The following is a 27,755-nucleotide window of genomic DNA, read 5'->3' on the forward strand; positions in this document are numbered from 1 at the left end:
CGTGATGCACGGGCAGAAGCACAAGTTGATGGGGATCTGCCTTGTGTTTTAGCAAACGATGAGACGTGTGTGTCTAGGGTTTTTAAGTTTTGTGATGTGTCTGGACTCTGGCCTAAACTTTTAGGCTGGAGGTTTTAGTGTATTGCAGAGTGGCTGACTCCTCCCTTTTTTTCCTTGCGGTCAGCCAGCCACTTCCATCTGCTACATTGTTTTAGCTCCCTCTACCTTTTTCCTCCTGTGTTGTCCATGTTTTACTGCTGACGCCCTGCTTCATCCCACGCTTCGGTGTGGGTGAGCACATATTTTCCAATGATTGTTCCCCGTGTTTTCTGTTCAGTTTTATGTAAATGTTCTGAGCTTTTTTTTTCTTGACACCCGTCTCACTACGATACTGAACGGGCGCTGAAGACCTTGCTGTCGTGCGCCCACAAAACCCCTCTACTACTACTACTACTACTACTTGACTATGGGACTCTTGTTTATGGTTCGATGGCACCCTCAGCATTGCATTTATTCGACCCAGTGCACCACTGTGGTGTACGCATTGCAACAGGAGCTTTTAGGTTGAGTCTGGTGACCAGTGTCGTGCTGGAGGCCAGAGTCCCTCCATTGAAGATTAGGCATGCGCAACTGCTTGCTAGTTGCTTTGCACACATTTGTAGTTCTCCTGAGCATCCGAATTACCGTCTCCTTTTCCCACCCATGGTGGTTCATCTCCCGCATTGGTGGCCCAGGTCACGACTTAAGACTGCGGTTCACGTCCGATCTCTTTTGTCTGAAGAGGAGTCCTTGCCTTTACCATCTATAATCGATGGTCCTGAGGTCTCGGTTAACCCCACAGCTCTCTGCTGTCACTTCCTCTCAATTCTTGACATGTTCTGGGACCTTGAGGTTGTTTACACAGACAGCTTGATGGCTGATGGTCACGTTGGCTTCTAGTATGTTCATGAAGGACATATTGAACAGCACTCCTTGCCAGATGGCTGCAGTGATTTCACTACAGAGCTGGTGGCCGTTTCTCGTGTTCCTGAGCACATCCGCTCATGCCCTGGCAATTCGTTCCTTCTCTGTACTGACTCCTTGAACAGCCTACAAGCTATGGACCAGTACTACCCCCACCGTCCTTTGGTAGCGACCACCCAGGAGTCCTTCTATGCCCTGGAACATTCCAGTCGTTACATGATTGTGTGGACCCCAGGCCATGTTGGAATCCCAGGAAGTGAACTTGCTAACAGGCTAGCCAAACAGGCTACACGGAAACTGCTTCTGAAGATTGGCATCCCCATAACTGACCTGCATTCATTATTACGCTGCAAGGTTTTTCAGCTTTGGGTGACAGAATGGCATAATATCAGTATGCACAACAAACTGCTTGCCATTAAGGAGTCTACGAATGTGTGGAAGACCTCCATGTGGGCCTCTCACAAGGACTCTGTGGTTCTCTGCCGGCTCCACATTGGCGGTACATGGCTAACACATGGCTATCTCCTCCGTCGCGAGAACCCACCTCAATGTCACTGTGGCTGACATATGACTGGCGTTCACATCTTGCTGGACTGTCCACGTTTAGCACCTCAGTGGCAGACTTTTAACTTTCACTGCACACTATCTTCGGTGTTGGGCGACAATGCCTCATCAACAGATTTATTTAGTTTTACGTTTTATTCAGGGTGGGGGGTTATTGTACCATCTGTTGTGGTCATTATCCTTCTGTGCGAGGCCGCCACCCTCCCTCCCATTTTCATTGCATTTGTTTGTCTTGGTGGTGGTCTCTGCCCTACATGTGTTGCATCTCACCTTGTCTTTTTCTGTTGAACATTTTAATGTGTTGCAGAGTGGCTGGCTCATCCTCTTTTGCCGGCCGCGGTGGTCTCGCGGTTCTAGGCGCGCAGTCCGGAACCGTGCGACTGCTACGGTCGCAGGTTCGAATCCTGCCTCGGGCATGGATGTGTGTGATGTCCTTAGGTTAGTTAGGTTTAAGTAGTTCTAAGTTCTAGGGGACTGATAACCACAGCAGTTGAGTCCCATAGTGCTCAGAGCCATTTGAACCATTTTTTTCATCCTCTTTTATTATTGTGATCAGCCAGCTGAGACCAACTACTCTGTTTTTTATATATTCTTCTACTTTTCCTTGTGCTTTGTTTTCCCCATTTTTTGTTCATTCCATTCGTTTTCTTTGTAAGTGTGGTTCCTCATTCGTTTTCCCCATTTTACTTTTTCAAATGTACTTTGGGTGTTTTTGTACATTGAGCCTTGCTTGCGTCAGGAAAAAGGGACTGTTGACCCTGTAGTTTGGTCCCTTTATACCCCAAACCAACAAGCAACCTTGTAAGGCAGGAGGTGAGATGCTGGTAGAGGTAAAGCTGTGAGGATGGGTCGTGAGTCTTGCTTGGGTAGTTCAGTTGGTAGAGCACGTTTCCACAAAATGCGAAGGTCCTAAGTTTGTCTCCATCCAGCATACAGTTTTAATCTACCAGGAAGTTTTGTATCAGTGCACACTTTGCTGCAGAGTGAAAATTACGTGGTGTTTCACAAGAATGATATTAGCTGAATCTGTGATGATTATTTATCAGTTGATCATTTTTTAAGTATCTCCTGATTTTCAGATTAGATTAGATTAGTTTTCGTTCCATAGATCCGTGCTGAGGAGATCCTCGTGGATGTGGATCATGTCAAATTTTTTGTTTGTTTGTTTTCTTTAAGCTGAAATAACAATACTAATAGTATGAATATATACAATACATCATTTGTTTCTATTAAAAAATTCGTCAATGGAGTAGGAGTTGGCCACTAGTAAGTCTTTCAGGCTCCTTTTAAACTGATCTTTATTTGTAACAAATTTTTTATGTTTACTGGCAAATTATTGAAGATGAGTGTTCCTGAGTAGTGGACCCCTTTTTGAACTAAAGAAAGTGCTTTTAAGTCCTTGTGCAGATCATTTTTGTTCCTGGTATTGTATGTATGAACTGAGCTGTTTGTTGGAAAAAGAGATATATTATTTAGAACAAATTTCATTAATGAGTAAATATACTGAGAGGCAGTGGTTAGTATACCCAGTTCTTTGAAGAGGTTTCTACAGGACGTCCGTGAATTTACTCCACAAATAATACGTTTTACACTCTTTTGGACTCTGAAAACTTTTGTTTGACTTGAAGAGTTACCCCAAAATATTATACCATATGACATTATGGAATGAAAGTAGGCAAAGTATGCAAGCTTTTTCATTCTTATATCGCCTATGTCTGCTAACACTCGAATTGCAAATACAGATTTGTTAAGGCGTTTCTGCAGTTCTGTGGTGTGCTCTTCCCAACTGAATTTATTATCAAGTTGTAATCCCAGGAATTTAAGACTGTCAACCTCTTCTATCTGCTCTTCTTTGTATTTTATGCATATGCTGGGTGGAAACCTCTTACAGGTTCTGAATTGCATACAGTGAGTCGTTTCGACGTTTAATGTCAGTGAGTTGGCTTTAAACCATTTATTAATATCCATGAAAATACCTTTAGCAGATCTTTCTAGAACTACACTTGACATACTATTTATTGCAATACTTGTGTCATCTGCAAACAAAATGAACTCTGCTTCTGGCAGTGTAACTGATGAGAGATCATTAATGTACACAAGAAAAAGCAATGGCCATAAGATGGATCCCTGTGGGACACCACATGTAATTTCTTCCCATTCTGATGATGACTGATGACTTAATTCACTAGTCCCTTGCACTGACACCCTTTGTTTCCTGTTAGTGAGGTATGACTTGAACCATTTTGCAGCACTGCCCGTGACACCATAGAATTCTAATTTACTTAGAAGGATGTTGTGGTTCACACAATCAAATGCCTTTGACAAATCACAGAAAATACCTGCTGCTTGTAATTTGTTATTTAATGAATTAAGTACATTTTCACTGTAGGTGTAAATAGCCTTCTCGATATCAGAACCCTTCAGAAATCCAAACTGTGTTCTTGATAATATGTTATTTGTGGCCAGATGGTTGAGCAGCTGCCTGTACATTACTTTTTCTAAAATTTTTGAGAATGCTGGCAAAAGTGAAATCGGTCTGTAGTTTGATGGTATCTCTTTATCCCCTTTCTTGAATAGAGGCTTAACATCTGCATATTTTAGCCAGTCAGGAAATGTCCCAGTTATAATTGACTGGTTACACAAGTAACTTTACCGAGCGAGGTGGCGCAGTGGTTAGACACTGGACTCGCATTCGGGAGGACGACGGTTCAATCCCGCGTCTGGCCATCCTGATTTAGGTTTTCCGTGATTTCCCTAAATCACTCCAGGCAAATGCCGGGATGGTTCCTCTGAAAGGACACGGCCGACTTCCTTCCCCATCCTTCCCTAATCCGATGAGACCGATGACCACGCTGTCTGGTCTCCTTCCCCAAAACCAACCAACCACAAGTAACTTAGAATTGTGCTAAACTCACAAGAACATGCCTTAATTAACTTTGTTGATATTTCATCGTACCCACTAGAATGCTTTGTTTTTAAAGATTTTGTTGTGGAAGTTATTTCTTTTGGTGAAGTGAGTGATATATTCATGTACTTGAAGCTATTTGTGAAGGCTAGTTTCAGATAATCAAGGGCATTATTTACTGATCCTGAAAGTCCCATTCTATCAGTAACGGATATAAAGTACTTGATAAATAGATTTGCCACACTATGCCCATCAGTTACTAATGTGTCGTCTACCCTTAGTGCTATTTGCTCCTGTTCCTTTCTGGTTCTACCAGTCTGCTCTTTCACTATATCCCATATTGTTTTTATTTTGTTCCCTGACATTGCTATCTTCTTCTCGTAGTGCATTTGTTTAGACGTCTGAATTACTTTTTTTAATGTTTTACAGTATTCCTTGTATTTAGCTAAATCATCAGCATTGGAGCTATTCTTGGTCGACAGATACATTATCCTTTTTGTCTTACAGGAAATCTTTATTCCTTGTGTAATGCATGGTTTTATTATAGACTTCTGTTTAATTTGAGTAACTTTTAGAGGAAAACAGTTTTCAAACATGGTACTGACATTGTTCATGAATGTGTTATATTTTTCATTCATGTCCTGAGGACTATAAACATCTTTTCAGTTCATATCTTTGAGCAGTTTTCTAAAACACTCAATTTTTGGTTGATTGACTACTCTCCTGTACTCAGATTTAGCAGTCTTGATGATCTGCTTAGAATTTACATCTAAAACAAGGAGCTGCATGTCATGATCTGATAGTCCATTTATAACAGGTTTTATGATATGATTTTGTTCCTTTGATTTGTCTATAAAAATGTTATCAATTGCTGTCCTTGAGGATTTAGTGATCCTAGTTGGAAAGTTTACAGTGTGAGTTAGATTGAAAGACAACATCACTAACTGCAGTGAATGTTTACTGGAAGATTGCATTAGAAAATGTGTATTAAAGTCACCAGCAATCAAAATTTCTTTGTTTCTTCCTGTTAAATAACCCAAAAGAGCTTCTAGATGATCTAAGAATAGATTATAATTTCCTGCAGGTGCTTGGTAAATATTTATTATTATATAGGATCTGTTATGGAACTCTACTTCTGTTGCACATGCTTCTAGATGCTGCTCTAAACAGAATTTATTAATGTCAATGTTCTTGAATTTATGGCAGTTTTTGATAAATGTGGCAACTCCTCCTCTATATATCTACTCTGCAGAAGTAGGAAGCTAGCTTAAATCCTGAAATGTCTAACATATCTATATCAGTGGTCACTTGATGTTCAGAGAGGCAGATTATGTCAATTTGGTTAGATGAATTCATTTCATCGATACAAATGAGTAGTTCATCAACTTTATTTCTAAGTCTCGGAATGTTCTGGTGCAATAAAGATAACTGATACTGCATACTAATGGTGAAGATGAACTAGCAGTTTCTGATTACTTTCTGTTAAACATTGTTTAAATGGAGGCTGTATGATAAAATCTGACTCCTGTTCATCAGTTTTCTCAAACTGAGTGTGTCTGCCAATCTCTCTTAAAACTCGTTTTCTTTCCCCCTTCCCTATCCTAAAAAAGGCATCCCTCTGACACCTGTGACCACTGGTATTTTACCACTTGTCAGTGTCCCCCCTTAAGTTTTCTGCAATCAACCCAGACAGTTTTCCCTTCCCTTTCCTATTGAGGTGAAGGCCATGCCTAGTGTAGTCCCACCTATTGATAGCATCCACAGGAATCAAACCAATATGGGACCCTATATCCATCCTAAGCAGCCACTCCAAGTTCACCCTCCCTACAGAAGAGTTCAAATGAGGCCGATCATGGCGTCTCAACACAGACACAAATCCCACACTCGTATGCTTCGTTGCTGATGCTATCTTCACCAGGTCACTCTCTATGGAATATTCAGAGTCTCTGCCAATGCTATTTCCCGGACCACCCACTGTAACCACGGCATCCTCCTTTGTGAAATCCTTGCATAAAGCACCTACATCCTCTATTACCTGACCCAGATCTGCACTAGGCTTGAAAAAGTTTGTGACCTGGTACACTGGACCTAGATTTTCCTGCAGTAGTTGGCCAACACCTCTACCATGGGAACTACCTAACAGAACTTTCTTTCTCTTTACAAATTTCCCTACCTTTTTCAAGTTCTTGAAAGCTTGTTGTGCCCTTTCTACAGCTTCAGCTACATGAGACTCATCCGATTCTGACTGATGCAACAGGTCAAATCTATTTTCAAGATTTATGACAAAGCTGTCTGATGCTCTCCTTTGCCTGTTCCCCCTATTACCTGTTGCCACTTCCCACCTCTGTTCACCCTTCTCCCTCTTTAACCTGTCCAGATCCTCCCTTGCCTTGTCTAGGTCAGCTTGAAGAGCTGCCAATTTTCCCTTCCTGTTCCAGTATTTTCCTATCTCTACTACAGATCCTACAATACCACTGGTGAGCCTCATTTATGCCCCCATTTCCAATGCCACTAAATTCGTCCCAATGAAAGAAACTACAGCACCCATCACACCATACCCCGGAACTAACGATCCTACGGCATGTCACACACTTCTCACTCATGGTAAAAACAGAAATCGTATAAGCTGATTTAAGTAGTGACTAAAACGTAAACAAAGGACCCTAGAAACTATTCAGGCAGATATAAATAAATTGAAAGAGTACTGAATAAAAAAACTGGTGATTACATATAACTCACTGTTTACTTACGATACGCGCGCGTGAAATTAAGCCTAAAATCCGTGCTATAGGCGCGAGGAGGAAAATAAACTTCTTACCCCGTTTAATCTTCTTTAACACTTCACTAACACTTCCACTAATGTAACAACACTTATGATATATTTATACCAACTGGAAACGTTTATCTATAAGTTTAATTCACTGCTTACTTAAGATTCGCATGCGTGAAATTAGGCCTAGGATTCGTACTACAGGCACAGAAGAAAAATACGCTTCTTACCCCGTTTAATCTTATTTTATACTTCACTAATTCAACAACACTTATATTATATGTGTAACACCTGTACACGTTTAAAAATAGCTTAATAACAACGCTTTTTATAATTATTTAGTGCAGCAAATACTCGAAGAGTCCGCGTCGGCGCAGTGTTGTATAGTATATGTTCCAAAATCTAAATGCAAATTTATGTCAGTGATACAGGTCTGTAATTCAGTGGACTACTTGTATTTCTTTCCTCGAGTATTGGTTTGACCTGTTCAACTTTCCAGTCTTAGGTATAAATCTTTCATGAGTCGAGCATTTTTATATGGTTGATAAGTGTGGAGCTATTGTATCATACTCTGAAAGGAATGTAACTAGTATAAAACTTGGAGTGGAGGACTTGCCTTTATTAAGTGATTTAAGCTGCTTCACTACACCAAGGGTATCTGCTTCTAAGTTACTCATGTTGACAGCTGTTCTTGATTTGGATTCTGGAACATTTACTTCATCTTTGGTGATAGAACTCTGCTTTAATGATAACAGTACCATTGCCACCACACATTAAAGGTTTTGATTGTATCTTGGTGTGCTTTACGTATGACCAGAATTTCTTTGAATTTTCTATCAGATTTCAAGACAAAGTTTGTGTGGAAACTACTAAAAGAATTTTGCACAGACCCACACTTCCTTCCATTACCGAATTGTCTGTTGCATAAGATTTCAGGGTGTGTCCTATCAACTAATCCCTTCTTTTAGTCACATTGTGCAACAAATTTCGTTGCTCCCTCAATTTGATTCAGTACTTCACCATCAGTTACTCGATCTACCCATATAATTTTTATCATTCTCTTGTAGCTCCACATTCCTGAATCTTGTATTCTCTTCTTGCATGAACTGCTTATCGTTTATATTTCACTCCTGTACAATACTACACATCATCTTGGGAAAGAGTTTCTAACAATTAACTTTATATTCAACTTTAACAAATTTTTCTTTTTCAGCAACATTTTTGTTGCTATAGCCAGTCTGCATTTTTTATTCTCTACTACAGCCCTATTCAGTTAATTTTCTGCCCAAATAGCAAAATTCATCAACAGTTTTTAGGGATCATTTTGCAGTCTGCCAGCATCACTTGATTGAATTCGACTAAATTCCATTAACCTTGTTTCCCTTTCAGTGGTATTCACTTGGCATCTTTTTGAGACACTGCTCTTTCCACTCAACTGCCATTTGATGTCATGAACAGAATTAAAATGTCTTCACCAAACTGCAAAGTTTGTAATTTTTCTCCTCGAACTTTACTTCCTTATTCAGATTTCTTGTTGCTCGTCTTTACTGCTTGCTGAAAGTACGGATTGAATAACATTGGAGGAAGGCTACAAACCTATCTCACTCCCTTCTTAATTATTGTTTTCCTTTCATGTCCTTCAACCGTTGTAACTGCAATCTGGTTTGAGTACAAGTTGCAGATAACTTCTTACTCTCTGCATTTATCTGTGCTACCTTCAGAGCTTAAGTCTGTGAATGCTATAAATCTAGGTTTGCCTTTCTTCAGCCTGTCTTCTAAGATGAGGGGTAGGGCCATTATTCCCTCAATGTGATAAATTTCTCTAGAATCCAAACTGTTCATCCTTAGGGTCAACTTTTACCGATTTTCCATTGTTTTTTTATAAATACGTCACTATTTTGCACAAATGTCTTCTATAAACTTATGATTTGGCGATGTTAACACGTCTGCACCAGCTTTCTTTGGAACAGGGGTTGTCACATTCTTCTTGAAGTCTGATGGTATTTTGCCTGTCTTATATATCTTGCAAACATGGATGAGGTGTGTTATGGCAGGCTCTCCCAATGATCTTAATAATACTGAGGGAATGCCATTTACTCCAGAGGCTTTCAGAGCTCTGTCAAGTTTTTCTTGTGGTATTGGATTTCTCATCTCACATTAATTTACTTCCTCTTGTGTTAATACTGTGTTAAGTTTCAGTTTCCTTGCATTGCCCTTTAATAGATTCCTTCCACGTTTTGAGATTTCTCTTACTTGGTTAGTACTTGTTTTTTGTACCATGACTTGGGCCAACACATTCAGGTTACTACATCTTCATGGGTATGATGTGGACACTCCCGTTTTCCAGGATGACAACAGCCATGTCCCCAGGACTACACATAGAAAAACATTTGGGCACCCTACCATACCTTGATAAGCCCAGTAAATAATCAAAGATGATCCCCCTAGAAAATGTCTGGAACTATTTGAAACAATGGATGAAACACATGAATTAAGGTTCTTGCAATTTGGTAAGCCTAATCCTTTAGGCAGATGTGGTGTACCTGAAGAAACCTGTGGACTGTAAGTCATTGAACTGAGGTCATTATAAATGCTGAGAATGGCCTTCTACAGTATGTGATGTCTCCTGGGGTAACTAATTTTCTTAACAAGTTTTCTTCACTTATGACAACTTTCACTCCTTATCACTAATAATAATATTAATAATAATAATAATAATAATAATATTGTATCTTCATCGCATTCTTTTATTTTTTTCCTCGTTTGTACCCATAACCCTTATGCGGTCACGCAGCTTTTCGTAGCATTGATAGTTGCGCGGGGTGTTGGTAGCACCCCAAATGAAAGTGGCTATAATGACATTGTTGTGCAGCAGATCACTGATATGAATGTTTACTTCACAAATGGCTATTTAGAATGTTATCTCCCAGTACATTATCATTTTATTTAATATTACTTTAGTATTAAATTGCATTATTTGAAACATATGCAGTAGTTCCCATTTTCTTACAATATTTTGTTTAATTATTTATTTCTGTTATTCTTCATGCTGTATTACAGGTATAAGACATTATACATATAATTAAACATTTGTTCAGTCAACTCGTACAAACATATTTTATAAATCAGTCACTATCACTGGCTGCAAGGGGTGCGTTATCATAACTCTTTTTCACACACATAACTTTCAAACATTGAGCACAGTGCGATTTAACTTTTATATCTTTACTCCGAGGACTAACTATGCAGCACCTGGGCTTAAGCATTCTTTGTTCAGAAGGTGGTGCATTGTTGCTGTCTTCAATTCCCGCCATTTTAGCGGCTTTCTGTCTAAATTGTTTAGGCAGTAGCTGCTCTCTTGTACACTATGGGATTTACTAATGACCTTCCGACATCACGTAAAACCATTTAAGGAAATCCTCTCATTGTTATTATTTGTATATATCATGAAGGCGTTAATGTAAGCAATGTCCATCATTCGGAAAAATATGGCAAATGGCCAGCATCGAGTTTTTCTTGAGGTTGAATAAGTAGCACACATTTCATCTGTTTTGTCCACACCTGTTTTGGTCTTGTTGTACATTGTTACAATTTCTGATTTCTTTTCCTCCGCAGTATTAGTGTCAATGGCACCATCATGATGAAAAGATGAAAGGAGAATAATGTTTTTGCCCTTTTTTGGCACATATGAAACTATGGTGATATCCTTTCCGAATCCAAAAAGGCTGCTTCTAAGTTCACGACCTCTCGTGCAAACTAAGTCTGGAGGGAGCCCCTCATATTCTTTCTAAGAGTTCCTAATACTGTAAGTTTCTTTTTCAGGAGCTCTTCAGCCAGTGGTATGGAACAATCCAGTTTTCTAGTGTCACATTGTCATGTACCTTCAATAGGGCGTGCAAGTCTATTTAGTATCTCGTAAGGCGAGTTCGTGCAAAGGGACCCTCTGGCTGTTTCCCAACATAGATTTCAATCCCCAAAGTATACCATGTCCTTGCGTCATGTAAGGTGAAAATTTTCAAACCATATTTCACAGGCTTGCTTGGTATATACTGTCGGAATCTGCATTTGCCTCTAAATGCAACAAGTTGTTCATCCACAGTTGTATATTCAGACACAGTATAATTACTGACCCATTTTGACGTGAATAATTCAAACACTTCTCTGAATGCAGCTAGGAGATCAAGTTCTCTACGCTGTGGTCTTTCTCGAATATCATCGAATCTTAAGCAATGCAACAAGAAACAAAATTGCCGTAAACTCATTGTTGCATGAAATATTGCAATTCCAAAACCATTTGTGTGCCATAAGTCTTCCAGATTTTGGTGTCCTGCCCTGTAATGCTCAGCCAATATCAACTGACCCAGAAGAGATTTGATTTCTTCCTCATTTGTTGGTTTGGCATCATGGTCTCTTGTGAAATTTGATGCAGTGTGTTGTATGTAAATATTTGTGCATGAGGTAATCGCTCTACTCATTATGTCATTTATAAATATCGAAAAACAGTCCACAGCAGTTTTCGCAATAGCTTTCATGCCAGGGAGATGAATAATGATGAGGTCTATGCTTCTAGTTATTACGTTGCGACTACGACAGCTTTTCATCCATTTTGTAATCTTATCCTTACCAATACAAAATCATGCTTGCTTCATTATCTGCTGCACTTAATTGCGGTTCCAGTTCCAGGTTGTCTTCATCCACCGTTTCTGTGTCACAGTGATGAGAGAGAACTTCACAACTGTCTGTGTCCTCCTCGTCCTCTTCTCCTTGCAGAAGCTTCCACACTCTTTCTTGTTCTATTTCGTAATGATCCATAGCTGTTTTAACTGCACAGAGCGACAAAATACAAGTAGCTGCTACAGAACACAACTGTGCGCTTTCTTGCAGCACTGCAACATACTGAGTCGCGCGGGGTGCCGACAACACCCCAAGGCACATTGTTGCGTGTTTTCTTGGAACTTGGCGCTTCCATTGTAGATTCTATTGTTACTCAAAGCTTTCATATTATGTCCTAGAAAGGTACCAAAGAACAAGACGTTATACTCCTATCTGTTATGTAATAATCCATCAATAAGGATGACTGGGGTGTTCTGAACACCCCGCATGACCGCTTAAGGGTTAAAAGTGGCACAATGTTGTCATCCTCTTCAAATTCTTACAGTTTTCATCGAATTTTGAAATACTTCATTTTGTTTATTATTATTTCAAAGGGGTAATCCTCGCAACAATTGTAACTTGTAAGTCTACATGTAATCGTTGCTGAATAACACACAATGTTTAGAAAATTAGTCCATACTAATTAAAGGTAGGATCCATTAGAGTTGAAAACACATACTTCCCTTATCCATTTACTGTCTGAATTTTATGCCCATTTAAGAGCCATTATGTAAGCACCCTACTTCAGCAGTTTTTATGTTTCACTTACAAAATTATAACATGGCAGTTTTGTTGGAATATTGATGGAATTGGTGTTGTACTTGAACAGTGGTGACATAATGTAGATACTTTGCTGGAATTTGGTTTTTATATGTTCCTTGTAATCATTGTAATTTGTGGTCAGTAACCATTGTACAGGGAGAAATATCCTGGGATACATAATTTATTCTGCTTGTTCTCTCCTCTCTTAAATTTACACTAAATTCATACAGGCTGTAAGCTTTATAATCTTACATAATATCCGGTAACCTGTGGATTCATTATTACCTATTTACACCTTACTTTATCCTGTCTCAATTTTTTATTCTGTTCAATTGCATTACATAATTGTAAGTAAATCCACTTACTATTGTATTAATTGTATTAAAAACATAACACAAGTGATGACTTAATGACTTACCTTTTTGGTATTTCTTGTAATGCTGTGTGTTGTTAATAGTTTGTTTTGAGTATTTGGTTCTCTGCACACTAGTGTCCTTTGTGGGCACTAGGTAATTATTTGATGAAGGTTCATAACCTGTTAACCAGTTTGTAATAAAGAAATATTAGTGAAACAAAACAGTTTTTATGCTTTTCACTCTTAAAAAAAGTTGTCTTTGAACTGAGTATTCACAGGAATGGGCTAATTTAGGAAATGAATGATAGTGAGAGTCCATTCGATGAATATCTGTGAATGGTTGCTTTCAGTTCGTGAAACACCTGGTAAACTTCATTTACACCAGAATGAATGGAAGTGGGCAGAAGTGAATGAGCAATTGATGACTTTCATCAGTGTTCACTGCCATTTGTCTACCTGTTAACAAATGGTACACTGGAGGCAATGGAAGAAAACACAATAGAATAAGCATACTGTGCCAACCCTACATTCACTGTGTTACTGTTTTTTTGACAGTAATAATCATCGCGAAAGTTTCACTTGATGCCACAATAGGTAAAAGTGTGATGCAGAATTCTGGTATTCAGTTAGGTTTATTTTGCACAGCGAGTGCACTGTACACGGTTATTATAAATGATTGAATTGATTTCTCAGATTCACTGTAGCTTTATGACATATTGTCACAGGGCTGTGCACTCAGATAGAAAAACTCTATTTATTTATTTATTTATTTATTTATTTATTTACATACATACAGTAAGTGCTCCATATGTAACTCGCCCTCCTCCTGCCGACCCTGAAGATATCAAGTCAATAATAAAAGTTCTCCCTGCCCAGCATGACCCTATCAATCTGTTCAGAAGCACTGTTGATGTGACCTCACAGTTTTGATAGGGTTGTTGGTAGAAGAGGCATAAAAACTGAAACTTCCACATACCTCCATACAAAGTTACAGGGGGTTAAGTAAGAGGGGGAAGGACGGGGGCTGGGGCGGGGTGGGACATGGAGACCGTGATATGAACTGCTGATCATCAGCCCCACCACGACGGTTTCTCAATTTCCTGTTTAAGAATTCACGAACATCATTCCAGTGAAGCACCACCCGGTTGAAGATGAAATCCACACTGTAGGTCCCCAGTTGTGGCCTGGGCCAATTTTCTAGTATGTCCAGATATGTGTGTCCCATAACTGTGTTATCATAGAAGAAAGAGAGACCGTAAACTTTATACTGTGAGACTGCACAGAACCTTGCAGAGGCTTTGTCAAGCTTTGAACTGTGCATACAACCGCAGAGTGGAATTGGCAGTTGGTGAATTTTTGTTGAATTTCATTCAGAAGTGTTGTTGCACTGTTCCAGCAGACTGATGTGAATGCATTTCAAGCAACATAAGCTTTCTTGGCGCCTGTTGCCATCTTGCCTTACTGCTCAGTGGTGCGCTCTCAAGGCAGAAATCTGAAGTGTGGATGCAACAATAAGACTTTTTGAGTTTTTCTGAATGAGTGTTGAGTTTTGTGAAATAAGTCAATTAATGTAGCTACAGTGAATTTATGTAATTGCTTCAGTCATTCATAATAAACTCTTATTTGACATAAGCAAAACAGTGTAGGGGAAGAAGAATGTATGTAGCTATCTGAATTTTTACGTGAGCGATGGGTGTAGTCACTGAATTGTAGCTCCAGCCCTCCTTAACATTATTCGAAAATCTTGGCATGTATGTCAGTTGACACTTTTTGCAGGCTTACAATCAAGGGGTAAATTTTAAAGCAGGGCACTAATCACTGATGAGCAACATAACCTGAAGAAAGGCTAGCGTTTAAACTCTGGTTCTTACTGACTGGAGACAGTTACATTAGTAACTGTTTCTCATTTCAGTAGCTGCTATACCTCAGCTAGTTCCTGATGGCTGTAGTGACATTTGTGAAGCAGTAAAGGATGTTACTTAAGTATATATAAGGAATTTAATGCCAATAAAGCCAGATTAACGTAATGTGAAATATACATACAAACTCACAATTGCTGTATAATAATATGTCATGTATAATTTATCGGAGGTAGATAGTGTGATTTGCAGGAAATTTTTATTTATTTCTTTGCTTATTTCATCAAAAACTGCTAAAAAAGCAGTGATATGTGGTGTTGTTATAGTTACCTTAAATGTAAGCTATGAGAATGATAAGGTCTTCATTTATATTTTTAATTTTACGTTGTCAAAATGTAACAAGATTAATGTTTACATATTCATAATTGTTTGCTGTCAAGGAAATTTACTGTGCTGTTCCATTTCAATAAAAATGGAATACAAATGCTTGGCTCTTCACGCAATAGTGCTGATGCTCCCAGTTGTACATAGTGCATCAGGAATTTCTACCAAGCATTTTTCTTTTTATTTGGACTTTTGTACTGTGGATCTGTTGGAGCTCGCAAGCACCTGTGATCTCTCTCTTTAATCTGCAACATTATGTTCTTCATATCACTCCATTTCTCATGCAACTCACACTAAAGAACAAAATTGGTTTTGGCACAAAACAGCTGATGAATGCTCTCTGTGCTGCAAGCACCAAACAAAGAACATGCAAACTTCATTTACTGACTTACAGAAGGACCAATGGCCAGCATAACGCAAGTTAGCACTGTAAATGTGATCTGAACATGACCGCATGTTTTTTGTTCACATATGTCTACTGTTTATACTAGAGAGAATGCTCGGTTGCTTTTGTTCATTCTGGTGCAACCAGAGCTTTAGAGTGCAGCACATCTTAACTGAAAGACATTGAACTGATTTCTGTGGTTTCCCAAGTGCCCTGCTGAACTGGCTGGAGAAGAAAACTGTAGTGTTATGTTTGCCCTCTTCATGTTCTTACTTTGGCATAGAGGAGATGGTGGGCAAGGATCAGTCAGAAATTGAGCAGCTAGATACAGGAACAGTAAGCAGAAAGCTTTTTAAGTGACAAGTTGATTGTGTCCTCCTCCTCCTCCTTTAACTCACGTACCGTATAATTAAAATTAAAAGTAAGTTCCTTTCCCAAAACAAACAACTTGTTTGTAGGTGCACTGTTCTCTACATTGGCAGCTGGGTCAATCAATGTTCAGTACTTGTTTCATACTAATTACAGGAAATACCATTTTTATCTCAGTGCAAATTATGTTCTAAAGAAGAACGGCAGCGCTCTTGTTGGTTGGGACTCTAGCATTTTAAATATCGGTGACAACTATGTGGCAGTTTCTAAAAATTGAGAGGGCATCTGCATTATTTCATAAGATGATAATATTTAAATATATTTTGTAGATCTGATGTGTTGCATTACTAATGAGTGACCAGACCATAAATATGCCTGTTTTCTCCAGCTAGCTGTTTCAGCTATTTATATAACTTTATACTGCATTTCTGTTAAATGTTCCCCCTCCCCCTGTTCTTTGTCTGAAGAAAAACTTTGTTACCTTTGCGTTTTGTTTATCACGACATTTTCCCAAATGTTGTAAAGCTAAGGTTTAGAAACTTGTGTGTGCTATTCAGTGGAAAGAAAAATGCAATTAGAAAGTGAAAATATGCAATTTTTTCAGGTCGTCTGAGGCCGTATCCCCAAGGTCCAAAGCGCATTGTGCCACCTCATATACCACGACCTGATTACGCAGATCATCCTGAAGGAGTCCCACTGTCTGAACAAGCTGTTCGCAGTAGTGCACAGATACGCTGTCTGACAGATGATGAAGTAGAAGGAATGCGCCTAGCATGTAAAGTAAGAATCTATTACGAAGTAAATTACTTGTGCCCTTATTTTAAATCCATGGTATGCTTTTTATTGTTTATTATCATAAATATACAGGGCTATTCAAAAAGAAAGAACAGATTTCAAACATTTGTATCTTCCAAATTACAAAAGGTAACACCATAATTCCAAAGCTCCTAGACAAAAAAACTTTGAAATTGGAACGGTCCAGGTAGATGTTACAATCACGGCTGCATTAGCGCTGATGCTTTTTTCTTCGTGGAGAAGACTGTGACAAGAGTAGTCTTTGTAGACACGCTTCAAAGCTAGTTATTTCCTCAACTTGAAGATGATTCAGATGACATCATCTTCATGCAAGATGGTGCCCCACTTAATTTCTCTAAGCACGCCCGATGTTACCTGTGTGACAACATTCCAGTATGTTCGATTGAAAGAGGAGGAGCAGAAGGTGAACTTCATTGCTGGTGGCCTCCCAGTTCTCCAGACCTCACAATGACTTATATCTGTGGGGTTACGTAAAAGACCGCGTTTTTATCCCCCCCCCCCCCCTATGCCTGACAGTCTTGAACGTATGCGACATCGCATTGTTGAAGCTATGAATTCGATAATGAGAGACCAGCTGCTTCGCGTATAGCAGGAAATGGAGCCACCGTTTTGATACTTGCCATGTAACACTGGTTATCACATTCCCTTTCCAGGAATGTTGGGATTGTTACTATCTTTTGCAGTTTGGAAGCAATAAATGTTTGAAATCTGTTCCTTCTTTTTGAATAGCTCTGTACTTATAACAGGTAGCAATGACAATATTATGAAAAGGATAGTTGCTACTCACCATATAGTGGAGATGGTGAGTCACAGACAGGCACAATGAAAAGGCAGTCAGATAAAGCTTTTGACCACACACACACACACACACACACACACACACACACACACACGCGGCCACAGTCTCTGGCTGCCAAGGCTATGATGACTAGCAACTATCCTTTCCACAATATTGTCATTATTCCATCCTGGATTTTCCACTGTTTGTAACAGCTAGCAGTTACACAAATTATAGAAAATTATAGAGCAGAGAAGAAATATAACATTTAGAGCAAGTTTTTTATTTGTTCTAATGAACTTTCAGCTTGTGAATCATCTAAGTTGTGATGGATATGCTCTGGAACATTTGTACTCCTGAGTTTAACAAAATAAAACATTAGTGAATTTCAAACCGGTTGCACATGGATGATAGATATACTGACCTACACGACACCTACTGGGGGTGACTCAATCAGAATGAAATGTTGCTAAATTGTAAAATTACATTGCTAAACAGCAATAGTCAGAATTTGGAGCAGCTATGCTCAAGTCAAAAGCGAAATAAAATGTTCTAGCTTTTGCCACATGTGACCACCTGGGAACTTCATCAGACTGATTTAGTGTGAAGGAATGAAACACTGAAAGACACACTTTTTTGTGTTGTTGGAGCGCACATGGGTCATGGATCATTTTCTATCTCCCCCCCCCCCCCCCCTCTTTTTTCCGAACCATGTATTCATTTAATTATTTATGCGTGTTATTACTGTCTCAAATCACTAAGTCCAAACAACAGGCATGTAAATACACCTGCTGTACTCCATAAGCTGCATCTAAAAATATGTAACTGCCAGACCAGTATTGAGGCATACAGTGTAGCCTGCCCTCAGTGAACTATATTGTGTACGTTATATAAAGTTGTTTTGTGTGTGTGTGCTTGTGTGAAAACTTTGATGTTAAAATCACATAATTGGTGTGGGGTCTCCGTGGTACACAGACTGTACAGAAACCAGCCTGCAGTTAAGATTCAGAGGATTTGAAAGGAAAGCAGTAGTTAAAGGAAAGAGTGAGAGGCAGAGTTGTTACTATCCCTGATGTTTCATTCTGTACCTTAAGCAAGCAATGAAGGAAATAAGAAGAAATTTTGATAGGAATTAAGGATTAAAGTAAAGGGAGAAGAAATAAAACTTTCAATTTTGCCGCTGACAGAGTTATGAGAGTTGGCACAGAACTTAAAAACGAGCAGTGGAACAGAATGGATATTGTCCTGGTTATAAGATCAGTGCCAATGAAAGTAAAACAAGTGTAATGGAATGCATTTGAATTAAATTGGGCAATGCTGAAGGATTTACAGTAGGAAATAGTAAGAAAAATGTTTTTAAAAGCGAAATTCGTTAGCATAAAAAAGAAACATGAATTTTAGGTAGATTTTTCTGGAGATATTTGTGTGTGATTCAGTCTTGTATGGAAGTCAAACATGGATGATAAAAAATTCGTACAAAAGGTATATTTTGTGCCACTACAGAAGAATACTGAAGATTAGATCTGTAGGCCAAATAACTAATGAGGTGGTAAAGTAAAGCTGTGATCCATCAGAAGATAATTTTGATCACCACTGTGCTTTGCTAGGTACTGTCCTGTTGGAGGTGGTATGCCATTGCCTTCCACTGATCTTTGAACTGACTTAGGTAGCCATTTATAGGAGGACCACAGTTAAATGTGAACTGGATTAGGGAGAAAAGAAATTTGTGGCACAGTTTGATTGTAGGAGGAGGCCAGTTCATAAATCACATCCTAAGACCTCAAGAAATTATCAGTTTGATAATAGAAAAATCCCCCCCCCCCCCCCATGAAGCATAGGCCTTGCTGCTGTTTGGGAGGCTTGCATGCCTCAGCGATACAGATAGCCGTGCCATAGGTGCAACCGCAACAGAGGGGTATCTATTGATAGGCCAGACAAATGTGTGGTTCCTGAAGAGGGGCAGCAGCCTTTTCAGTAGTTTCAGGAGCAACAGTCGGGATGATTGACTGATCTGGCCTTGTAACACTAACCGAAACGGCCATGCTGTGCTGGTACTGTGAACGGCTGAAAGCAAGGGGAAACTACAGCCGTAATTTTTCCCGAGGGCATGCAGCTTTACTGTACAGTTAAATGATGATGGCGTCCTCTTTGGTAAAATATTCCGGAGGTAAAATAGTCCCCCATTCGGATCTCCAGGCGGAGACTACTCAGGAGGACATCTTTATCAGGAGAAAGAAAACTGGTGTTCTACAGATCGGAGCGTGGAATGTCAGATCCCTTAATCGGGCAGGTAGGTTAGAAAATTTATAAAGGGAAATGGATAGGTTAAAATTAGATATAGTGGGAATTAGTGAAGTTTGGTGGCAGGAGGAACAAGACTTTTGGTCAGGTGAATACAGGGTTGTAAATACAAAATCAAATAGGGGTAATGCGGGAATAGGTTTAATAATGAATAAAAAATAGGAGTGTGGGTAAGCTACTACAAACAGCGTAGTGAACACCTTATTGTGGCCAAGATAGACACGAAGCCCACGCCTACTACAGTAGTAAAAGTTTATATGCCAACTAGCTCTGCAGATGATGATGAAATTGAAGAAATGTATGATGAGATAAATGAAATTATTCAGATAGTGAAGGGAGACGAAAATTTAATAGTCATGGGTGACTGGAATTCGGCAGTAGGAAAAGGGAGAGAAGGAAACGTAGTAGGTGAATATGGATTGGGTGTAAGAAATGAAAGAGGAAGCCGTCTGGTAGAATTTTGCACAGAGCATAACTTAATCATAGCTAACACTTGGTTCAAGAATCATAAAAGAAGGTTGTATACACGGAAGAAGCCTGGAGATACTGACAGGTTTCAAATAGATTATATAATGGTAAGACAGAGATTTAGGAACCAGGTTGTAAATTGTAAGACATTTCCACGGGCAGATGTGGACTCTGACCACAATGTACTGGTTATGAACTGTAGATTAAAACTGAAGAAACTGCAAAAAGGTGGGAACTTAAGGAGATGGAACCTGGATAAACTGACTAAACCAGAGGTTGTACAGAGTTTCAGGGAGATCATAAGGGAACAATTGACAAGAATTGAAGAAAGAAATAGTGTAGAAGAAGAATGGGTAGCTTTGAGGGATGAAGTAGTGAAGGCAGCAGAGGATCAAGTAGGTAAAAAGACGAGGGCTAGTAGAAATTCTTGGGTAACAGAAGAAATATTGAATTTAATTGATGAAAGGAGAAAATATAAAAATGCAGTAAATGAAGCAGGCAAAAAGGAATACAGACGTCTCAAAAATGAGATCGACAGGAAGTGCAAAATGGCTAAGCAGGGATGGCTAGAGGATAAATGTAAGGATGTACAGGAAAAGTAAAGAGATCTTTGGAGAAAAGAGAACCACTTGTATTAATATCGAGAGCTCAGATGGAAACCCAGTTCTAAGCAAAGAAGGGAAAGCAGAATGGTGGAAGGAGTATATAGAGGGTCTATACAAGGGCGATGTACTTGAGGACAGTATTATGGAAATGGAAGAGGATGTAGATGAAGATGAAATGGGAGATATGATACTGCGTGAAGAGTTAAACAGAGCACTGAAAGACCTGAGGCGAAACAAGCCCCCTGGAGTAGACAACATTCCATTAGAACTACTGATGGCCTTGGGAGAGCCGGTCCTGACAAAACTCTATCATCTGGTGAGCAAGATGTATGAGACAGGTGAAATACCCTCAGACTTCAAGAAGAATATAATAATTCAAATCCCAAAGAAAGCAGGTGTTGACGGATGTGAGAATTACCGAACTATCAGTTTAATAAGTCACGGCTGCAAAATACTAACGCTAATTCTTTGCAGACAAATGGTAAAACTGGTAGAAGCGACCTCAGGGAAGAAATGTTGGAACACGTGAAGCAATACTGACCCTACGACTTACCTTAGAAAATAGATTAAGGAAAGGCAAACCTACGTTTCTAGCATTTGTAGGCTTAGAGAAAGCTTTTGACAATGTTGACTGGAATACTCTTTCAAATTCTTAAGGTGGCAGGGGTAAAATACAGGGAGAGACAGGCTATCTACAATTTGTACAGAAACCAGATGGCAGTTATGAGGGTCAAGGGGCACAAAAGGGAAGCAGTGGTTGGGAATGGAGTGAGACAGGGTTGTAGGCTATCCCAGATGTTATTCAGTTTGTATATTGAGCAAGCAGTAAAGGAAACAAAACAAAAATTCGGAGTATGTATTAAAATCCACGGAGAAGAAATAAAAACTTTGAGGTTTGCCGATGACATTGTAATTCTGTCAGAGACAGCAAAGGACTTGGAAGAGCAGTTGAACGGAATGGACAGTGTCTTGAAAGGAGGATATAAGATGAACATAAACAAAAGCAAAATGAGGATAATGGAATGTAGTCGAGTTAACTCGGGTGATGCTGAGGGAATTAGATTAGGGAATGAAACACTTAAAGTAGTAAAGGAGTTTTGCTATTTGGGCAGCAAAATAACTGATGATGGTCGAAGTAGAGAGGCTATCAAATGCAGACTGGCAATGGGAAGGAAACCGTTTCTGAAGAAGAGAAATTTATTAACATTGAGTATAGATTAAAATGTCAGGAAGTCGTTTCTGAGAGTATTTATATGGAGTGTATCCATGTATGGAAGTGAAACATAAGAATGCTGAAGATTAGATGGGTAGATCACATAACTAATGAGGAGGTATTGAACAGAATTGGGGAGAAGAAGAGTTTGTGGCACAACTTGACTAGAACAGGGAATCGGTTGGTAGGATATGTTCTGAGGTATCAAGGGATCACCAATTTAGTATTGGAGTGCAGCGTGGAGGGTAAAAATCGTAGAGGGAGACCAAGAGATGAATACACTAAGCAGATTCCAAAGGATGTAGGTTGCAATAGGTACTGGGAGATGAAGCAGCTTGCACAGGATAGAATAGCATGGAGAGCTGCATCAAACCAGTCTTTGGACTGAAGGCGGTAGCAGCAATAGCAAAAGTAGCAACAGCAACATCATTACTGTCTCCTTCATACAACTGAGAAATATTTGTTGTACCTCCTTTTTTAATTGTGTCCTGTAGTACTCCTTTGGTAAGGATACTCTCCGTGGCCATGTACATTTTTTCATGTGTAAGAACAGGTCTTCTACGAAAGACCATGAGAATATAATGCCTTAGAAAGCACAGTTGTATTGTAACCACCTTTATTTTGGTGCTAATATTTTATCCTTTTTGTACACTCCTTGGAAATATCAGCAGGATCTGTCAACCAGATGACATCACAGCAGTGTTGAGTGAAAATTACTGACAAAATGTGCAGAAGTGATGGTAGAATTGCTAAAGGTAAAACCTAGGTTAATGATAAACTGAATAATTTGAGCATGGTAAAGCGAGCACCAGCACATGTAGGTGTAACATTTGTCACTACAGAATAAAAAGGCAAGGACAACAGTTACCACCAACTTGCTGCAGCTCTTTGAATGGAAGGAGAGCATTTCATAGCAAACGTAGGCATGAGGGTTGAATGTCAGTTGAAAAGGGGTTTACTTAAGTGCAAGTGTCTCCGGCAAGGAAGAAACACATTTGCACCCTGCAATGAGAAATTATTGCTGGCCCCCAGTCTAGGATGCTATTTAGCTTTGTGATTGCTTTACCGCACTACCTAGGTTGAGAAGATATATAAACTGCACTTGAGTTCAACATTTGTGATCAATATCAAAGAAAAGGATTAGGTATGTCAGTTGCTAAAATGAAATTTGAATGTATTATTAATTTTTTCACAAAACTTTTCCTGAAATAGTTAGTCTTAAAATTGCACACTAAGATACTTAGGCCTTTATGTTAATGATTGTCAGGGTCATTTTTCAGAGTGTTAGTTATTGCTGTAAGACCAAAGGAATGTTGGCAGGCAGATTTATACTGGAGTACTTTAGTAATAATTATTAATGAGGGGGTGCATGGCAATATGTTGACACTGTGAGGCTCGGGTGCATGCATGATGGCAGCAGCCATATTGGCAGTGACAGAGTTGAACTAGGCAAGATTTCTAATGATAGTAACTTGATTGCCATTCCTAGTGATCAGAACCAGTCTTGAGTGACCTTGCAGCAGACATGCCTCTCATCAGACATTACAGGCATTGCAGTAAGGTGTTGTATAGTAGTATCTCAGACTACTGTCACCATCACCATTCTACAGACTTCATTATGGGCATTTTCTTACATTTGATTGGTCAGCTAGGTTGCTTTATCTCCCCTGTCAAACGTTTTTGTTTGTTTGCTTGCTTGCCTGCTTGTTTTGTGAATGTCATCTTTTTACAGTACTAAGTTTCTTGGTGCCTTCAGGGGCTCAGCATTCGTTTGCTGGGAATGGGCTTGGTGACCCCAGGCTAAGTGCCATAAGTTCTCTTGTCACTGTTAGTTCTGGGCATGATTCACTGGTCACCATGTGGTATGGCAGTGGAAAGTTGTGTGTCTCAGGGAACAGGGATCTTTGCTTGACTGCCCAGATCACGAGGAAGGAATAAACCTCTCTAAAAATTGTTCCGTGTGCTGATGGAATGCATGGCTGTTGGAGTGGAACAGTTGTTTGCGGTCAACCTTGGGGAAACCTGCCTGAACTCAATTGTAGAAGGCTTACTAGGGCATATGGGGCTCTGTCTGCGTGGACCCTTATTTCCCTAGCTGCTCATGAGACCGAAATGGATCCTCCGAAATTATTTTTCCTCCTCGCAGTGGAAAGGGTGGGTCGCTGGAAGGTACTGACAACCAGTCGAATAAGAGGGCTCTAGTAACCAGTCCTCTTGATTCAGTCAGTGGTAGCAGAATGCATACTGTTTCACAGAATGTGTTTCATATAGTTAAAATAAAAGAGCGTAGTTTCGTGAAAGTTTCTCCATTTTACTTACAGAAAGGCTTAGAAAGTGTTGCTGGAACCTTAAAATCTCTTTTAAGTGCCTGCGCAGTGGGATTCTTAGTTGAAACGTCTAGTTCCCAACAATCAAGAACCTTCAGAAAGCTCACTGCCTTGGAGAGAATTACACAAAACATTGAACTACAGCACAGATGTTGTGACTTGCAGGGATCTTGTTGACATTTCATGAGAGGAACAGAAAAGTGGGACTACCAGAGCATGTCAAGGCAGGTTACCTATGCCTAAGGGTACGGCTTTATTACCCAAAGCAGTGTTTTAAATGCCAGCGCTATGGGCACACTACTCTTGGTTGTAAAGGAGAAGCCACTTGTGACAAATGTGGTAAAGCTGCCCACTGTGGAGTTGGTTGTTCCTCTTCTCCAAAGTTTGTCAAGTGTTCTGGGGATCACCCTGTTTGGAGTAGAGCCTGAAGAGTTTTCCTTGAAGAATGGATGATCCAGGAGATAAAATGATGAAGCACATCCCATACAGTGAAACCAAGAAGTTATCAAAGTCCATGTAGCCTCCCATGTTCACTGCATCCTTTTCTTCCATTGTCAAGCAGCCAGTCTAGAAAGCCGATGACACTACACAAATGGAGGTTGCTAGTGTCAGAACAAGGACCTGCATTGGTCAGTGCACTTGCGCTGCTGCAGTTTCTTTTAAGCTTGTCCCTCCCCTCGTAACTTCAGAAAAGTCTGTGGCTGCCGATATTGTGGAACTTCCTGCACCTCCAAACATAACGTCTTGCCCACTGCTCAGTACTGCCACTGCCACTACCACTTCAAAGATTGGGTAGTGGCTCCAAAGCTGCCTCAGACAAAAAAATATCGAAGTTTAAGGCAAAGAATCACTTACTGATGGAGACCGGAAGTACACAGTCGTCTGATGTTGACATCCTTCTATCTGATCTCGAATCTTCTTTGGAGGCTTTGGAGCTTGATGTTGAACTGGGGCAATCAACTCACCCCAAGACTGAGCCTCCACCCATTGTGAGCTCCCCTGCACAGAAGTAAGTCAGAATAAAAAGTGCTGACCCCATGATATATGGTTCCCATTCTCCAGAAGAACATTAATGGGTTCAGGACACATTTGGAATAACTGAAACTGCTAGAACAGAGCCAACCTCTGTGCCTGTGTTTACAAGAAACACATTTTAAAGAAACTGATGTCCCTGTGCTACAGGGCTGTATGCTGTACTGAAAGGATGACCTGACAGAGAACAGAGCCAAGGGATGGAGTTGCTGTGTTTGTCACTAATGTGCATCACTTTTCTGCTCTCCTCTTGACTACTGACCTGAAAGCAGTTGCTGTTGACGTTCATGTGCATCAGAGGATTACTGTGTGTTCGCTGTATCTCCCTCCGCAGGATGCAATCGACTCTGAGGCTCTCCTACATGTCGAACACCTCTCATGATTGTTTTTCCTACTGGGAGACTTCAATGCCCATCACGTCTTGTGGGACTCAATCTCTGGATTTTGAAGAGCCTCATGACATCTCACAATCTCATTTCTGTACTGCTACCGGTTAATTCTCAGCCATCGACCACTCTTTCTGCTGCCCACCCCTCGCAGACTCTGTTCAGTGGTAGGTCACTGACGACCTTTTTCTAGTGACCAATTCCCACCGCGTTCATCTATTGGCTGGAGTATTTCCTGAAGAGAAGCCACCAAAGTGGATGGTCAGCAAGGCTAACTGGACACTGTTCAGCCAGCTGACTGTATTTAAACATCACAACAACATCCTGGAATGGATTGACCACATAACACGAGTGATAGTAGCAGTGCTGAAACGTATGTCTGCAAACACCCAGAGACATTGCTCAGATGCTGGCAGAGCGTTTAGCGAAATCTACTATGAATGCCAGCCAAGTTCCAGCCTTCTGCCACTACCGTGCGATTGTAGAGAGAGGCAACTTGGACTTCAAATCCCACTATGGGGAGCAGACAGGGCACTTCTGCCCCAGTTTTATAGGGTTTCACGCACCTGCAGCTGGATTATGGGTGCACGATGTATGGATCGGCGAGGCCTTCTTATTTGGAGATCATTGATGATGTCCAGCTTGAGGTGCTCGGCTGGCCTCGGGTGCTTATGGGACCAGTCCCATATCCAGTATCTGTGCTGACGCTGGTGATGCGTCACTCACCATCTTGTGGCAGCTCCTCATGATGCGTCAGACATGGAAGTTCCTTGCAACTCGGACATTACCCACACTGCTTGTCTGCATCTGGAATGCCTTTTCTCCATCCGACCACAAGCCACAATGCCGTATGGGATTCATGTGCGGCATATGCTGGAGTCAATCGCTGTGGAGGAAGTAAGACCGCAACTCCAGGGTTTTAGCAGCTTGCTGCCCTGCTTACTGTAGAAGCCCAGGATAATTTTAGTTGCGGTGCAGTACAGGAGACATTGCTGTCCTGCTTCTGTTTTTAATAAGATATTTTCTGACGGTTTATATGAGCACAACTACTATGTAACCATCTTGACAGATGGGTCCAAACAGGGGGCCTCAGTTGTTTACTCTGTCATTTTCCCGGAACATGTCCTCAATGTCTGACTGCCTCAAGCATTTGCCGTCTTCGATGCAGAATTATGTGCAGTCTTGCAGGCACAGGAGCAGATGAGAAATTCTTCCAGTGATAAATTTCTTGTCTGTTCAGATTCTCTAAGTGCCCTTAACTATCTGCCCAGCAGATAAAGTAGTCCAGAATATCCAGGATGCCATTCTCCAGTTGCAACAACTGGGGAAGGATATGCCTTTTTGCTGGGTACCAGGGCACATGGCACTTGTGGGGAGTGAAAAGGCAGATCTCTCGGCCAAGGTGGTGTGACGTGATCCTAATGTATTTCAGTGTGGCATCCCCCCGAATGTTATAACCTCGCTGTTAAGCTCAAGAGTCTTGCTTCAGTGGGAGGATGAGTGGCTGGAAGTGGCAGACAATAAGCTCCATCTAGTAAAGCCCACAACACTGCCATGGCATACCTTCTTCCAGCACGTCGACTGGATGAGGTTCTCCTCACTCGTCTTTGCACAGGCCGCAGTCCTTTGATGCATGGATTCTTGCTCTGGTGTGAGGACCCTCCAACGTCTGGTGCTTGTGGCATACGGATCACTGTGCACTAAATTTTATTAGACTGTGTTTTAGTTTCCTACCAGTGGGTCATGACAGGTTTGCCCTCTCTTTTAAGTAACATTCAAACGAATGTGGTTAGAGTTTTAATGTTTAGTGAATTGTCCAACATTTTCCCAAGATTTTAGGATGATTGTTTTAATGTATTA

General features: G+C 40.3%; 1 protein-coding gene across 1 annotated transcript in view; it reads left to right on the top strand.

The window, feature by feature from the left end:
* The window catches only part of LOC126263116 (methionine aminopeptidase 1), a 127,708-nt gene that overhangs the window by 61,524 nt on the left and 38,429 nt on the right, over nucleotides 1-27,755 (top strand). The window contains exon 4 of the mRNA XM_049960129.1: nucleotides 16,574-16,749. Coding sequence (XP_049816086.1) covers nucleotides 16,574-16,749 — 176 coding nt within the window. The remainder of the gene's footprint in view (nucleotides 1-16,573; nucleotides 16,750-27,755) is intronic.

This window comes from Schistocerca nitens, chromosome 1 (assembly GCF_023898315.1).
Source record: "Schistocerca nitens isolate TAMUIC-IGC-003100 chromosome 1, iqSchNite1.1, whole genome shotgun sequence".
In the NCBI taxonomy this organism is placed as follows: Eukaryota; Metazoa; Arthropoda; class Insecta; order Orthoptera; family Acrididae; genus Schistocerca; species Schistocerca nitens.